An 18,707-nucleotide genomic window follows, 5' to 3' on the forward strand; every position below is an offset into this window, starting at 1 on the left:
GGGCTGTAAGAAACCTAGACTCTGCTCTGGAAGACTACACACATGCTCACTTACTCCTGAAACAAAGCAGAGGAAGCAAACTGAACTGTCTGAGATTCTAGCTGGTTTCCAGCGACTACCCCAGCTCATGCCCCAGCCTAAGCTGAGCACCCACTCTAGCCAAGTTTGCTCTGTGGTGCAGTTCTACCCTAGGGCAAAGGCTGCCACAGCTGAGGAGAGTGCATGGTTATAAAGGATAGAGCCGGCTCATCTTAATTGGGTGACAGCAGTCATTCCTGGCACTTATGGAGGCAGCAGATGGGGAGTGGACCAGAATTCTGACTGGGGTGCTGGGGCCACCCCAGCCTGCACCCTGAATAATGCTGAGTTCACACTCCAGCCCCTCTTGCTGCAGCACTGCTCCGCTCTGTGCTGAAGGTGCCAATGCCCAGAGCAGGGAGAGCACACACTTAGAGGGAACAGAGCCAGCTTGGTCCCAAACATCAGGGCTTCTCCTCCAGCAACTTGGGACCTGATCCAGTCTCCAATAGGGCGGTGCTAGCCTCTGAACAGAGGAGAAGTCCAGGCTCACACCTGGCTCTGGCCCTAGACCCTCCGTCTCCAGCTCCACATCCTACCACGGTGAGAGCTGCCTGCACAACATGGGGGAAGATGAGACTCATGCTCACGTCAGATTCAGCCCTCCCACCAAAGCCACTTGGCACATGCAGACTATAGGGGCACTCCCACATAAAGACACCCCTTCAAGACTGGGATAGGTTACTGTTTCACCTAATTTCATAGAGATAGTTCAGAAGAGAGAGGAATTTGTTTTAAATGAAGGAACAAGAAAAAAAACTCTGAAAAAACATCAAATGAATCAGAGATAAATATTACCAGATAAAGAGTTCAAAGCATTAGTAATAAGAATGCTAACTGAATTAGTGAAAAGAATAGATGAACACCATGATAATTTTAGCAAGGAACTAGAAAATATAAAAAAGAACCAATCAGAACTGAAGAATATAATAACTGAAATGAAAAACACAATAGAAGGAATTAACAGCTGACTAGGTGATACAGAAGAATGCATAAGAGATCTGGAAAATAAAATAATGGAAATCACCCCATCAGAACAGCAAAAAGAAAAACAATTTAAAAAAATGAGAACAGTTTAAGGGACCTCTGAGACAACATTGAACAACCCAGTGTTCACATCATAGGGGTCCCAGGAGAAGAGAGAAAGGGGTCGAAAATGTATTTGAGGACATTATGGCTTAAAACTTCCTGAACCTGAAGAAGGAAACAGATATCCAGGTACAGGAAGCACAGAGGGTCCCAAAGAAGATGAACATCCAAACATATCATAATTAAAATGGAAAATATTAAAGATAGAGAATTCTAAAAGAGCAAGAAAAAAACAGAGTCGTACAAGGGAATCCCTATAAGGCTATCAGATGATTTTTCTGCAGAAACTTTGCAGGCCGGAAGAGAATGACCTGATATATTTAAAGTGCTGAAAGTAAAAAACCTACAACCTAGGATATTCTATCCAGCAAGACTATCACTTACAACTGAAGGAAGATAAAGAACTTCTCAGAAAAGCAAAAACTAAAATAGTCCATCAAGACTAAATAGGCCCTAAAAGAAACACTGAAGGGTCTTCTCTAAGCGGAAAAGAAAAAGCTACAAGAAATAATAATCTATAGGAAAAGAAAAATCCCACTAGTAAAGGCAAATGTATAGTAAAGGCTGTGGATCAACCACTTAAATAAGCTAGTACAAAGATTAAAAGACAAAAAACTCATAAATTCATCTATAACTGCAATAAATGATTAAGGTATAAGCATGAAAATGTAAAACATGACATTAAAAACACAAAACGTGGGGCACTCACAGATATAGAGAACAAGTTAGTAGTTTACCAGTTGGGAGAGTGAAGGGAAAAGGGGCAAGATAGGAGTAGGGGAGTAAGAGGTACAACCCATTACATGTAAAGTAAATAAGGTACATGGATACAATACAGGAATATAGCCAATATTTTATAATAATTTTAAATGGAATATAATCTATGAAAATTTTGAATCATTATGTTGTATACCTGAAACTAATATAATATTGTAAATCAACTATACTTCTATAAAAAACATTAAATTTTTTAATTAAAATTAAAACATAAAAATATTAAAAAGACAAATATTGTATGACATTTATATATGGAATCTAAAAAATAATACAAATGAACTTATTTATAAAACAGAAAACAGACTCAGTCATAGAAAACAAACTTATAGTTACTAAAGGGCAAGTTGGGGAGGGATAAATTAGGAGTATGGATTTAATAGATATACTTTTCTATATAAAAACTAGATAAACAAGGATTTACAGTATAGCACAGGGAACTATAGTCAATATCTTATAATAACCTATAATGGAAAAGAATCAGAAAAATATATTTATATATTTATGACTGAATTGCTTTGCTGTATATCTGAAACTAATACAATATTATAAATCAACTATACTTCAATAAAAATATATATAAATAAAATATGAGGAAGCAATTTGAATTTAGTAGATAAGACTGAACTATCAGAACCTGTATTTTTCTAACATCAAACGATTTGTAGACAAACTTAGAATAAAAACTAGTTGATGTAATCTTCCAAAGTTTATAACATTACATTGATATTCTAACTGATTTTTTCTTTGGTGTATTATCAAGACAGTTAAGGCCCTCAATGCTTAAAATATTGATCAGGTTGATGCATTATCCTTCTTGGAAAAAGAAATCCTTAATTTTAGTGTTCTAAAATTAAATTCAAGGTGTAATACTGATCCAAACTGTAAACCAGATATGTTGCACTGGTTTCCTCTTGTTATAGTAACTACCACAAATTTAGCTGCTTAACCCAGCAACCATTTAATATCTTCTGGTTTCCACGGTTCAAAAGTCTTGCCATAATGTGGCTCAAATAGGTTTTCTGCTTAGGGTCCACAGTGCTAAAATCAAGTTGTCAGCTGGGCTGCATTTCTTACTGGATACTCTGGGGAAGAGTTGGCTTCCACACTTACTCAACATGTTGGCAGAATTCATTCCCTTCTCACACTTTCCATGTACCTCCCTCAATTTCCAAGCCAGTAGTGAGGGCCCAAGTCCTTCTGACACTTCAAATCTTTCTCTTCTGCCCCATCTCTATGTTTTTAAAGGTTCGCGAGATTACACTGAGCCCTGGATAATTCAGGATAATCCCCGTATTTCAGATCCACCTTAACTACTTCTTCAAACTCCTTTCACCATGTAATGTAACCTAGCTCAGGGGATGCCACCAAGGGATGAAGGTAATGGGGACCAAAATTCTGCCCCCCACATATGGGAAAGCTCTTCATTTTCTTCTCACATTTGGAGATGCTCTATTATTTTAAGTATTCAGTTTTATTATTCTTTTAGATATTAAATTTTAAGTGTAAGGCCAAATTAAATTTTATGTAAAGGAAATGGTGAATGCGTACCATCATCCAGCTACCTGTTACTCAAAATGTAATCTTTTAAAGTAAAAAGTATAATTTACCTTTTGCCACTGTCTTTGTTTCTGGTTTTTCTTTTTTCTCAATTTTTTCCTTGTGAATTGCTTTAACAGAAAATTTTATATTAGTATACACTCTTAATAGATTTCAAGCATTTTCTTTACTTCAGTATTATAGCCACCAAAATCATAAGCTAGTTTGAAGATTGATGACATTAATGGGCCCAATTCAGGAATAAAATATTATTAATTTAATAAAAACTGTATAAAACTTAATTTAAAAGACTTGGCATTAAGACTTAGAAAGCATTTTGAAAGCTAGTCTCACCCTCCTGTTTAAAGTTATCATTCTAAGTAGAATTTTAGAATAACAGCTTTCAGGAAAGACAAACAGAGAGAGTAATTTTATAAGAATTTGTTGAAAGATACATCATTTTATCAGGAGGAAGCACTGTCTTTACAATTAAAAGAAATAACTATCAGGACTACAGCTTTGATTAAGAACACTGTGTCTCAACAAGGACACAATTGACTTTTAGGGAACAATTTCTCAGTATGAGGGATTGTCTTATGCACTGAAAAAATGCTTAGCTTCCCTGGTCCCCACTTACCAAATGCCCGTCATTCCAATGACATTTTAACAACCAAAATGTTTCCAAATACTTCCTAAGGGAAGCACCTATGGTTGAGAACCACTAATGGGTTATAAGGTAACCATCAAAGATTACTGATTGAGTGCAACTTCTTAACTGAATGGTACTTCACATGATACCTGAAACATTATACCTTCTAGTTGTTTATGTAATAGATTAATAACAATAATCAATAATTGTTTATAAAACAATATAAATTTATTTTATCAACTTCTATTTTACTTATATAGACTAGTAAAATCTTGTGTCTCTTAATGGTTTAAGTAAAGGAGTTCTGAGAAGTAAAACAGTATGAGCAGGTTATCCTCATATTTCAAATGTATTAAACTGCGCGGTTTAGTAGTTTCCCAAATCACCATACATATTTCAACATTTACATAGTATTTATTAGAGAATAATAATGAGAGTTAAAGAAATTATGGAAAATTAAATGATAAGAGATTTTAATTAAAATAGTTGGGTTAAGGAAAGAGCCAAATTATTAGAGTGAAAAATTGGAGCCCTAATTATTTTCATTTCTCTAACTATATAATACAAATACTAATGTCAATCAGTTTTACTTGTATTATAAAAGGAAAATGATGTGCTTAAAATATGTATTTAGATAATTATTCTTTTAAAATACAGTCTATGAATGGTTTCCCCAGAATTTTGGAAAGATGATGTAAGCCTCATAGAAAGCTTAGGGCACAATGTCCAATTGAAGTCCATGAGATCATGGCGGCTGCAGAGTTACCAAGACAGCAGTTTCCTTCCCCCCCAGGGTTTCAGCCTTTCCACCTCTCAGCCTGGCCCATAGTCATCTCCACTACCATTTGGGGTTATGAGTAACAGTTTGGACAATATTCGCTGAAGGAGGGCACAATTCACTCAAGGTCATTGGGCTACAGTATAACTTAGCTCATAAAAAGCAAACTCCTTTAATTGGTATACAGTAAATAAAAGGACACAAGTGTTTTGTTTCTGCTTTTGAATTTGGACAAATTTCCTTCAAATGTATAATTTAGGGGCAACAAATTCTCAATTATTTTTCAATGAAAAGTATTTAGCCATTGTAAAGATGGAAAGAAATCACAAGAAATATCAGATTATTTCATTTAGTCAGAGTACACAGAACCTGATGCCGATAATTCTATATAAGTCAATAGCAGGTAGGAAATGGACACCTGTTTCTAGAACAAAGAAGATGGCTGTATTGAAATTCATGGATATTATCACAAAATAAACATTAATAAAAGAACAACTATGTAATTCATATTTTCAAATGTGAGTTTAGAATAAGGAAGAATGAAGCATGTTTCAACTCATCTGATTCCTAAGCATTGTAAAACATTCTAGCTAAGTGGAATGTTTCACAAAATAAAATTTCTCAGTAGGTTATGTGTATTGTGGATACATAAATCAGCTGAAATTTAGCCTAAATATCCTAGATGTGATCCATTCTAAAACAAGAGCAATCAAATTAAGTTAGAACTTTATTTTACATCATATGTTAAAATAGATTTTTGATGAATTAAAGTTAAATGTGAAATATAAGCCTAATTTTTTAAACTTGAGGAATATTAGTAATTACTGAATTAATCCTTGGATGAAGACTCAAGAGCAGAAAATACCAAAAGAAAATATAAACATATCTAGCCCCATAAAAACTTAAGAACTTAAAACACATACATATATCACACATATGCACTCACACATGTTTATTCACACAGATAGAAACCCTTACATTAACTACAAAACTAACTATATAAGAAATATATTTGTAGGGCTTCCCTGGTGGCGCAGTGGTTGAGAGTCCGCCTGCTGATACAGGGGACGTGGGTTCGTGCCCCGGTCTGGGAAGATCCCACATGCCGCGGAGCGGCTGGGCCCGTGAGCCATGGCCGCTGAACCTGCGCGTCCGGAAGCCTGTGCTCCACAACGGGAGGAGCCACAACAGTGAGAGGCCCGCGTACCGCAAAAAAAAAAAAAAAAAAAAAAAGAAATATATTTGTAAACGTAACAGATCAGTGATGTACACCCAAATGACACATACATGTATCATCAGGAGAAATGGGCAGTGAGTGTGAAGAGTTATACAAGAAATATGTATCACTAAAAATCACATTCAGATCCCTCAATCTACAAATAACAAGCAATTAAAAGATATAGTGGAAGAAAATATCTCTATTTAAATACTATGCAGCTTTTTAAAAAGAATGAGGGAAATATCTATTTACTGATATGGAAAGATCTCTAGGGTACATTGTTATAAAGACAGAACATAGGACTAAATTTTGTGTAAAAATAGGGAGAGACAATAATGTATATTGTCTTCTAAATGCATAATGAATTTCTGAAAAGATGCACATAGAGCTCATAAAAGCGGTTTACTGTGTGTATGTGTCGGTAGATAAGGAATGGGATCAGAGTGTGTGGGCAAGGCAGGAGAAAGCTTTTTGCAAGGTACCTTTATGTGTTAAACAATGAGTGTGCATTGCTTATTCTAAACAAATAAAAACTAAAACAGTTTTAAGTCCAGTCTAATATATAATCACAGAATGCAAGTTAAGGTAATAAAGTACACTTCCTTACCTATCAAATAGGCAATTATTTTCTGAAATAATATCCTCATTGTTGGCTAAAGCAATCTCAGAATTGCCAGGGGAAAAACTGATACATTTCCAGAAAGTAAATTGGTAACAGTTTGAGAGTCTTAAGTATTTTATTTCCTTCAACCAAGAAATTGTTCTTTTCACATTCAATTCTAAGGAAAATTATCATAATACAATTTTTAAAAATTAATTCATGGTCATCTAAGTTTGGACACAAAGAAGAAATGGTCAAACGGTGACAGACCAATGAGTAAAAACCACAATAAGAATAACTCCATACCTTTCTTTTCAGGTTTTCCTTTTTCTTTGTCTTTCTCTTTGTGTGTAACTGGAAAGAAATACACAATATTTTTCATTTAAATAAAAAGAATAAAAGATAAGATGATTGAATGGCAGTGTTTGATGTCAAAAACTTATCTACTGCCTTTGGAAATCTTTCTTTAACTAGCATGAGGTTTTACACAGGTTTAAATGTTAAAATAATTATAGATATTTTAAATTTCTATTTTTATTTCATAACCAAGGACAAACTCATACCAAAACCAGGTCTGATTGCAAAGACTACCCCTCAACTTTTCCAAATCTTTAACTTCAATTTAATGAATTGGAAAAGTTTTAAAATGTATTATGCTATCTGCCAAAGAAGCCCAGCTCAATACTGGAGGAACACCAAAACTGTGAAGACAAAAATACAGAAAGAATCTTCTGAACCTGAGGCAAAGAACACTCAACCTAGATAGTATATGTTTATCTTCTACAGGAGATTTCCATGCAAGTAGGTTTTGAAAATATACTGGAATGAAACTGGAATGACACCAAACCCTTTCAAAGAAAACAAAATTTAATTCAATATGAGCTATGATTCAATTAATTAATATAGTAGGGCTCAAATTTAAGTTATAATCTTTCCCCATAATTCAGTCATAGCTCTTATCAATGGTACCTCCAATTATCCAAACTAGAAACTTGGGACTCATCCAGGATTCATCTTTTATTTTTCATTTTTGTCCACTTGCCAAGCTTTTGCAATCCTACCTATTAAATATTCCTTTTACCCATCTTCTTCTATCCAATATTACACTCCCTACTTATCATTTATTTACATGAAAATATAGAAAGAGCACCAGCTATGTGCTAAAGACTTCGCTAGGCAAGACAGACTTCATCCCTATCATTATGATGTCAACAAGCTAATGGACGATGGATACTAAACAAATAATCCCACAGGTAGTTAATTGCAGTTAGAATAACTGCTGTGAAGAAAATATTCAGGGTAGCATATCAATGTATAAAATGAGACCCAATCTAGTCTGTGTGCTTGGGGAAGGTCTGCTGGTAGAAATGATATTTAAGGATGTGAAAGATGAGAAGAAATTAACCTAGTAGGGGAGTAGGAAGGAGAAAGGGGAAAGAGACCATTTCAAAAGTGGGACTATGATGTCCTTCTTGGGCATATTATTATTATAAATATTATTACACTAATATCCTGAATAGTGTCTTGAACACTTATATTTTGAGTTTTCTGAGTCTCAGAGTAGCCTTTCTAACATGAAAATCTGATCATACCATTGATCTGATACAAGTGTTAGTATCTCCCTCATTGCTTAGCATGGTAATCTGTCACATGGTAGGTGCTATATCAAATATAAAAATATTTCATTGTTTCAGTGATCTGACATTTGCTTATCAATCCAATCTTACCTACCAGGAATTTCCCCTTGAACTTTACATTCCAGTTATAACAAAATGTTTGGGAATCCATAAACATGCCACATGCCCTCCTAATGCCTTTGCATCTCTGCTTGTGCCTTCACTTAGATTTCCCACACCCACATTTCCTCTGTTCCATGTACCCTTTCAGTCCTGGCTCAAATGTCTCTTCCTCTGCAGAGGGTTGGTTGATATCTACTTATTCCATATGCCAACTGCACCATGTGCATAATTCTATCTTTTCCATTAAGTAATAATACAGCAATTGTTCATAAATCTGACTCCCAAGAAGGTGAACTCTCTTTAGGGGCTATGCCATATTGTTTTATTTTTGTATCCTGGCTCATCACATGGTGTCTGACTCACAGTGGACTCTTAATAGATATTCTTGAACAAGGGAAATTCTAAAATATTATAAGAAGAGCTATTTTCATCTTCTAGTACAATTCTATTTACTGATGATTTGTATGGATATAATACGCACTGCTTGCTTCCAATCATTTAAATATTTTACAATTTGTTAAAACTTCTTTAAACCCAGTGAGAAACAGAAGAGAAAAAAAAAATCGTAGATCATCTAGACATTATTTTTCCTTTCCGCATTCAATGGTTCTTCTGGGTTTTCTAAGTTTCTAAGTTCAATATAAAAATCTCACAAAATAGGAGCAGGACATCAGCACTCACACATGGCCACAGATAGCTTACTTCGGTTCCTTTGGATCACTATTAATTAAGCTGAAAAGCAAAAGAAAATCTTGGCAAAAACAAAGCCTCTTTTAAAGTTTCTCTAGGGGAAAGGAAGTTTGCATGAGATAAGCTGTGCTTTCGAAACGCTGATTGGCAAGACCCCCAGGAGAAAACCTAATCTGTGTTTCTGCCTCTGTGAAGGACCAGACTTCAGCCACCTCCAACAGCTGGTTGTCCATTCCACTAAAGGATTTTCCGATTGACGTGTGCATGGGTATGAATGGGAGAATTAATACAAAATCAAAAGAGCAAGGGGTCTGAATTCAGGCTCAAATTAGCATATTAATGCCTTATTCCTGTTACCCTGGGGAAAAATCCAGTTCCTCGCAGTCGAAGTTTTGATTTACAGACACAGTGCTGTATGCTGGAATTTCATTATCCTCCTCAGAAATGGTACCATAATACTGCTTAGTGAAGCAGCTGGAACCACATGCTCTAGGGAGCTGTTCAACATGGCAGGGGGCCACTGAAGCTTCTTGGATGGAAACTTCAAACTTTGGCAAGACTGAGCTCAAACACTAAGCTTTGAAATTGCTTTTATCAAACTAGTGCCACCATCAATAACTGCCTTAATAATCCCTCTAAAACAAAAATAATTTGCTGCAACAATTACATTTGCTCATGCATCTCTTTGCTTAGAACTCACAGAAGTTTTCATATGAAAGAAGAAAAAAGTACCTTCCTCGTCACCAGCTCTGTTTGGTAAGTTACATCTTAGCTAGGATAGTTTTAGCTCAGGACAAAATAAGCTTGTTGCACCTGCTAGAGCTTACTTTGTTTGTCATCCTTATTTACAAAAAACAAAATTCCCTTCGGCGTGCTGATAATTAAAAACAAATGGAGTACACAAGTTGGAATGGCCCTGATGTTTGCCATCTGAGTTGGCATGGCCCTGCTATTCCTGCACTTGCCCAGACTCTGACCTTTCCCTGGCCAGAACACTCAGCTCAGCTCAACTCTGAAGCACGTCTCTCACCCTCCCCATATGTTCTCTCTCCAGTACTCTGCCAGCTGTGCTCTGTGCTTTCACAGCTCTTGGCCCTGGCAACCCCCCAGGCGGGCTCTGTGTCCTTTTCTGAAGTGTATCAGAGCTCAGAGTGCGCCTGACCCTGGGTTCCTAATGGGCAAAACACGCTCAAGGGGCCAAGCAGCAGGCATTAGGGGCCAGGTTGTCAGAATCCTTTGCAGATCTCTCTGCTCTGAGTTCAAAACTCAAAAGTGTTGGCATCAAAAGTTTTAAAGTACTGATTTGTATAGGCTACTCTATTCTTCAATTGATGGTTAGCAAGAAAATTTAATTTAGTCAAACTCGTATTTGACTTCAGAGCTATTGGACTGGACTAAGCTTGAGTGTCTGAAGCAAAAGGAATTGGATAGATAAGCACGTAACAACTACACCTTTGCATTAGAAAACACTTTGGGGAGCACAGCTACCTGTAATAGATTTTGCTGATTTTTCCTTTAATTAATTTCTCTATTTCTCAGATTTCTGGCACTGCTGTTGAGAGAGGTATTAGCCCTGAAGTGGTCTATAAATTTTAAATAGGTCAACATTTTAAACAGTTTCATAAAATTCATATACACACGTTTCAATTCATCATTTTTTATGAAAGAGCAAGATACATATTCATTTTAAACCATTTAAAATAATTATCCTTTAGCCACCACTAAACAAAAATGCCAGATGTACTCTTGGTTAGTGTATATCTCTGTGTTTCTTTTTTCTTTTTTTGTCGAATTTCCATTCTGTGCTAAGACAAAATGATCTACACACTTTATATGATAATGATGAACTCAGTAGAAAAGCATTCTTGAGTAGAGAAAATTCTCAAAGATTGTATTATTCATTCTTCTTAAAGGAAGAATTTATCATTTTTACTTTAATATAAGTACACAATTTTAGAGCTGATAGGAACCTAAGAGATCTATTAGCCTGAAGTTCTTTGTCCATTGATAAGAAAATACAGCCGCATAAGTGTCCATGGCAGAGTAGAAGAAGAATTCAGTTATTATGTTGCTAAACTAGTACCCTCCCCACAAGATTATGCTGCCTTGTCCATCCCACATCCTGGGCAGACTTGTTCTTATGAGCCGAAGTGTACTGACTAGATTCTCCAAGCATATTATCTACAATCTATCCTACAATAATGCACACACTTCTTTTTCATAATAAAATTACATTTGTTTATGTATTAAAGTGAAGATTAGGCAAATTACCTAAAGTTACAAAGCTCATCTGATACATATGCTTTCAATCACAAAATAGATTTTTTTAATTCTAAAGGATTAGTTTTACTTTCAAGTCTGATTTAATTGTATGGGTAATTGCCCCTTCACCTGGGGCTCCATGGCCATAGTCAGAACCATAATGATTTCCTCATAAGCAAACTATCGCTATGCAGAAGGAGATACATAGCTTTGTATAGGGCCTTCCGTTCTCGTTTTACAGGTTTATCATTCACAGCAGCCAAAGAAGAAAATAAAATATATTTTGTACTTTAAGGAGAAAATTAAGTACAGCTGAGAGAAGGCAAAAGTAAATTTATACAACACAGGCTAACTAAATTAACCTGTGGGCTCTGAGAGCATTTTCACAAAGGGCTCCAGGATATTTAGATACATTTTAACGTCCTGCCCTCTTTGGCTTTTGAGCCTCATCTTCAGCCCTACGCCTTTGCCAGCCTATGATTCCGGTCCTATAATTGTCTCTCAGAAAGGATCCTAAACCAGTCAATCAGGATGACTGTTCTCTATTAATCCTTTTGAAAAATGTTCCACTGACTTTGTGCATGTGATACTGTTATGGGTTTAATTACGTTAGTGAGAAAAGATATGCCGACGTCCTAACCTCCTGTACCTCAGAATGTGATCTTATTTGGAAATAGGGTCTTTACAAGAGGTAATCACGTTAAAATCAGGTCAGTAGGATGGCTCCTAATCCAATATGACTGGTGTCCTTATGAAAAGGGGAAATTTGGACACAGAGACAAATATGCACAGCAAGAAGGGACAGAGATGCAGGGAGAGCACCATTTGAAGGGAAAGGCAGAGACTGGAGAGATTCATCTACAAGCCAGGGAATGCCTGCAAACGCCCCTGAAGCTGGGAAAAGCCGCAGATTCTCCCTCACAGCCCTCTGAAGGGACTAAAACCTTGACTTTGGACTTCGAGCCTCTCTAACTGTGAGACAATACATTTCTGTTATTTTAAGCCTCCCAGTTTTTGGTACTTAGTTACAACAGCCCTAGGAAACGAACACTAACACTAGTCACTGGGCTTCTCTTGTGCTCCTTTAACCAAGTTCCCACCTGGTTCCTTGAGGACTGACCCCTGACCTAGCCATCTGAGTTGGCATCTTAGTTCCCAGTATGGTGTTTGGAACAAAGTAAGTGCAATAAATAAATTAACGTGTATTATTGCCTAACAGCTATAGCAAGTTTTTCTATTTACACCATCTGTCTGCCAGGACACTCCCCCGTTCCCACCAACTGGCCCACTCAGATGTTAACTACATGCCATTCATCAGCACACACTCTGCTGTGTAAATTTCCTCACTGTGCCTGAGGGGTCAGCTCTTCAGCGAAACACCTGATAACCTAGGTGGATGTAGCAGACACCTATTGCTCTGAATGCCTAAAAGGCCCTACTTTTGGCTAGGAGCCATCCTAGAGAGAAAAAATTCTCTCATCTAGTTATATGTTTATCACCAGGTTCTAGTCTTTTCTGGTTTACTCTGTTCTATGAGTATACTGACAAGTTTAATAGTTAAATAGAAGCCTAAACGGTGTCCGAAGCCAACAATAAAATTTGCAATTGAAAAAGAAACAAGACAATATGCAATAAAAGAGTAACCACATGGAGGGAAAAAGCAAAGGAAAGTAAAAAAATAAATTACTATTTTTCTCTGGAGAACTGAGTTTTGCTTGTATCTTTCTTTTTTTGCACTTTCCAAATTGTCCAAATTAATCTGTGTTACTTTAACCTATACTATTATACATTTATTGTGGGTGTTTATGATTACATGTTACAGATAGTTTTTGTTTTAATATGGAGCTCACTGCCAAATTCTTCAATTGCCTCTGACCAAATAAATTTGACGTTACAATGGCCCAATTAAAGCCACATAATTGTATACACTTGAAAATAAACACAGATTGTCAAAGGAAGAGTTCTCCATAGAAATCAAGTAAATATTAACAAAATAGAGAAAATGAATGCTTTATTAATTCATTCATTAATTATTTCAACATGCATTGAATGTGTTTCATCTGTTTGGCACTTTGCTAGATATTAGAATGATTTTTAATTTAATATAAGGACACAGATTCAGAGCTGATAGAAAGCTGAGAGACCACCGAGCCTGAATCTCTTTGTTCACGAATAAGGAAACACACAATCGTAAATGTCAACATCAACCTAGAACATATAAAAAGACAAACACAGTTCCTGCCCTCAGTGAGCTTGATCAATATACTCACAATTAAAATTTGGTGTCAAAATGCTTTAAAGGCTGAAAGCAAGGATGTAACTGTAGCAAGGAGGGAGTACCTGAATGCCCACAGAGTGAGGGACAGCAAAGGAGGCCTACTGAAGGAACAGATGTTCCATCTGAGAATCAAAGAAATGAGCAGAAGCCTGCCAAGTGGCCGATGGTCAGAGAGAATAGGTATATAAAAGCACAGAGTTATGAGACAGCAGCAGTGCTGGCTTAGGAATTGCCCAAAAGTTCAGCCTGCCTATGGCATGGGAGGTGTTGGTGGGATGTGGAGTGAGGTGGTGAGGGGAGCAGGGGGAGAGCTGGGAATGCAGGGGGTGGATGAGCTTGCAGAGTAGGGAAGGTAAGTGGCAAAGTGGACAAAGCTGACCACTGGCTATCTATCAGTGATCATATGATGAGGGCCTTTTATGTCATGACAGTGTGGCTTTTATCTCTAAAGCACTGTGACGACAACAAATGGATTTAAGCCCGTGAGCGTGATTAGCATGGCTTTCAGGGGTTAATGCAGGGAAATCAGTTAAGAAGTAACTGTCATAACCTAATTGGGAGATGACTGTAGAGGGGATAGTAATGGGAGAGGAGAGGTGAGAATAGACTAAATTATAATTAAAAGAGAGGATGACAAAGGGCCATGCAGGATTGGACTTTGGTATTGAAAGAGACCAACAAGTCTATGGCACGGATTGGAACTCAAATGCCTTCAGAGATAAAGCAGATAAATAAATGTCTACTCCAGTAGTGATGAGAGTGGAGGAGATTGGTGCAGATCCCACCTAAAGACATCCAGGTATAAGTTATGTTAACATACTGGTTGGTCAAAGAGAACCTCTGTGGGATATACTTGAACTCCAGGATAGGTGCTTAATTGAGAATATTAATGAGATGGCTACTCATCTGAAGAGGTTGACTTGAATTCTAGCCTTACCTCCCAAACATTAATGGAACCAGGATGGAGTCTGCACATGAATATATATATATATTTTTAAACCTATCCAGATGATTCTAAAGTCCAGTCAGGATTGAGTACCACTACTGGCCAAAATGACTCCTGGCTTTTTAGCTTGAATAACTTGGGTGAATCGTGATGTTAATTTTCAGGACAAAGAATATGGAAGGATGAAGACATTTTGTGTGATAGAAGTTAATACATCAGCTTCTGCATAATAGATCTCTTTATACTCTGATATTTGCTGGCTTCTCTATAATCATTTCGGGTTACTATTACCTTGGATATAATGTATCTTTTCTTATAAGAGTTCAAAATGCTTTGATAACAACTTAAATTCCTAACTATCCACCATATATAACCATAACTGACAGAATGTGGCATAGAGAAAACATGTGTTTATCTAGACATAGGAACAGCTATGAAACCACATTTATTTTCACTGAACTACTTGGGAATAGAAAGCAGGCATTATTCTATTCTACCTGTATGAGGAAACTAAGCAGTAAAATGAAATTTTTGTTCATATGCACACAAAAAATTGTGGAAAAAAGTATCTCTGAAGCCCATTTCACTGTTGAACAGCTGAAGCTCCATTTTCTCTTTCTTGAGAAACATTCACTTTCCCAAACTATATTTGATCTATTCAGGAAATATATTCAGGTACCAATCTCTAGCCCAGCCTTTGAGGAATTTATTTTAAACTTCAGCCAAATGCACTGTTTTAATTATGCAAGACTCACTAGTTTAAAAAACCCTCTCTACAGCCCACTGCTCAGTCTTTTAACAGCAGGATTCTAATAGAGCCAAGTCCAAAACGCAAATGGTACCATCTGCATCACAACATCCACTCCAGGAGCATTGCTATTAAATTAGTAGTACAGTCTGCAAGATAAAACAGCAGACTCCCCAATCATGTGGAACCAATTGAATTTCTGTTTAACCTCCAGCAGATAGAAACACATAACCAGTTCAGTGATGGCTAGCTTAGTCAATCCGTACCCAAGAGCTGTGTCCAATTTCCCTGACCAAAGGAATTAAGAACGAAAAAAAAGGGAAAAGGAACAGAAATAAGACATTAGTTCCCTGAGTACAAATATAAATAGGTTTCAGTTGAGTAAACTTCATTGTCCCTGGTTGTATAAGGATTGGCTGACCAATCTGGAACTAATTCAAATATTAGGATTAAAGACATAATATCTGCAGAATGATTTGAGCTCTTCACAAAAAGGAAGTTCATGAAGTATATTAAAAAAGAAAACATGGTATTTTAATGTAGATTCACATATTGGTATAATTTCAGGTTAATTAGAACTTCTATTATTTGAAACTATTACTGGCAACTTTGATGTTTGTGCAGGTAATTTTGTACTAGTCAGTTTTTGACATAATAAATATTAGACAACATTCAATTTTTATCCTAGGAAAATTCTTTCATTTTCAGCTCTATCACACAAATACAGTAATAATGAGATTTTAATTTTTGTCTTAACTCACCCAGTATCATGTGAGACTGACCATTGGGGAAACTTGGGCATATTTAGAAACATGTCCTATCGAATGTTTGTGCTTCCTGTGAGTTTTCTTTTTAAGTTTTATGGGTCACTCTTAGAAAAGTGATGCTTGTAAGATGAGCAAGACATTGCTGGCCATTAGTAATATCCCTCTAATGCAAGATTTCAGTTACTAGATTTAGTTGAGTTGAAAAGGATATTAATCATAATGTCACTGTCCATCTACCCCTTGAGTCTGAGTAAGCAAGCTCTGGGGCCATAGCAGTCTTCAGTGAGATAGTATAATGACTGCATTTCTATGACAAAGATTTTAAAGGTATAGCATGGCATAAAAAAATTCCAGTTAAAAAAAATTGAACTCTGATCTATTATATTAACTGATTAAAGAAGGAAAAATGTTTGCTAATAAGTCAAAAAATATGTTTGTGGTACTATCTCAGTAAGCAAAAGCCAACTGTATCAATAAATAACTGAAAGATTGTAACACATTTTGAAGTTATTTTGATTCCAGTAATTAAATATTATATATTTATACCTGCGGTTTACTTAGAAGTAAACTTACTTAAACACTATCAACAATTAAAGCAAAAGAGCACAAAATATGAAAACTTTCCATTCTCTCATGTAAATATACAAAATATATATCCTGAATAAGAATAAGAATAAACACAAAATTTAACACTTACCTTTAGTTTGTATTTTCCTTTCAGTTTTCTCCTGCTTCTCAGTCTTTTCTTTGTGTATTTCTAGGAAAAAATAGGATATACTTTTAAAAACTCTTTTTGAAAATGTGCAAAATATAAATCATAGCTATGACCTAACCATTATAATTCCAGCATGAAGTCTAAATTATTTTAGCCAACAAATTTAAAGGTATCTAAAAGGAAAGAGTCATTGTAACATATTGCCACATAAATCCCTCATTTACTGAAACAAGGAAAAAATTGGAGTTACCTAAAATTTAGTTATTGAAAAAGCTTAAAAACTTAAATCAATAAATGTTGCCACTGTTTTCAGTGCTAAATCTGATCACAAATTATAATTATGTTCTATTTCAATTACTCTCAATGCATATTAAGACTCCTTAGTAAAAAATATCATTTAGATTTAGGAAGATTTAGTTTTTACATATTAAATTAAGACTTTGTGAAATGAACTGTAACAACTATCTAATAGGAAATATATCTCAGAAGTATTGACTCTAAGCTATGTTTATAATCAAAATTTGGCATTGCATTTAACCAATAATTACTGCATGAAGATATGACACATTTCATAGAATGTTAGTTGTTACATTTTTTCTAAATATCAGGTTTTAACAAATATATTCAATCTGCTGCCAGTTTCAGTAAACATACATTGCCAAGGCTTAGAAAATAAAGTTAATTCTGAAGTTGCAGTTAATTTGGATAGAAGTAAATTTGAGATTAGAGTTTACAAATATGATTACTACCTCTGAAAAGTGACTTAATCTTAAATACCATGGTTTTTCTTAGAAAAATGCTAATGAGTTTTACTTATTTATTTATCACAACTTTATTCCACAGATGGTCTGAGATGGTGCTAATTACTGTATATATTCTAAATTCTCCATTTGTAGATTTGAATTTGCATTTTTATAATTTTTCTAGAAGTCTAAAATCAAGACCAACTATAGGAAAATCCTAAATATCTTCAGAAAAGACAGTTACTGACTTTCATTCACCAGTTAAAGAGATAATCACCACTGTGAAGATTTCCTCCCCTCCTTTTCCCCATTAATCAGTCATACTATTTATAAGGCCACTCCTCTACCCTTATCTCATCCTTGACCTTGAAAATGGCAATAGAGATACAAAAGAGTTAAGATATTCAATTACATTTGTGAAAAAAAGGCTTCAAGGTACCAGGAAAGATATCCCAAGGGCTTAGAAACATCCAGCTTCCAGCTTCTCTCCTTCTCCTCATTATTATTAGTAGTAATCTCCTCCCTATGTCTCCAAATCCTACTCCAAAGCATGGTTCTTCATCTTAGCATTATTGACTTTTTAGATTGGGGAAATTGTTATTTGGAGGTGGAGTGGGGCTACTGTAGAGTATTTAGCAGCATCCCTACTTACTAGATGCTTCTAGCCCCCATCCCCATCCCCAGTCATGACTATAAAAAATGTCTTTAGATATTGTGAAATGACTCCTGTTGGGAACTTGTATCTTTAGAGCAACAGTCCAATCACTCTTTGTCACTGTCTAGACCTACATTTTCCAATGCAGTGTCCACTAGACATGTGTACATATTAAAGACATGATATGTGGTTAGTCCAAATTGAGATGTGCTATAAGTGTAAGTACATAATGAATTATGATGACTTAATATTAAAAAGAATGTAAAATACCTCATTAATAATTTTTATATTAATTACATATAGAACGATATTATTTTGGACATATTGAGTGTGATGGTTTTATTTATATGTCAACTTGGCTAGGCTACTATCCCAAATCATTCAAATGAACACTAATCTAGAAGTTGCTGTGAAGGTATTTTGCATATGTAATTAAA

At 35.6% G+C, this 18,707-nt stretch overlaps 1 protein-coding gene across 1 annotated transcript in view; it reads right to left on the reverse strand.

Moving 5' to 3' along the window:
• Positions 1-18,707, reverse strand: part of TRDN (triadin) — a 372,178-nt gene that overhangs the window by 257,851 nt on the left and 95,620 nt on the right. Inside the window, exons 5-7 of the mRNA XM_079939170.1 lie at positions 16,855-16,914; positions 7,034-7,081; positions 3,552-3,611 (exon numbers count right to left, since the gene is read on the reverse strand). Coding sequence (XP_079795296.1) covers positions 3,552-3,611; positions 7,034-7,081; positions 16,855-16,914 — 168 coding nt within the window. The remainder of the gene's footprint in view (positions 1-3,551; positions 3,612-7,033; positions 7,082-16,854; positions 16,915-18,707) is intronic.

This window comes from Stenella coeruleoalba (genome assembly GCF_951394435.1).
Source record: "Stenella coeruleoalba genome assembly, chromosome: 12".
Taxonomy (NCBI): Eukaryota; Metazoa; Chordata; class Mammalia; order Artiodactyla; family Delphinidae; genus Stenella; species Stenella coeruleoalba.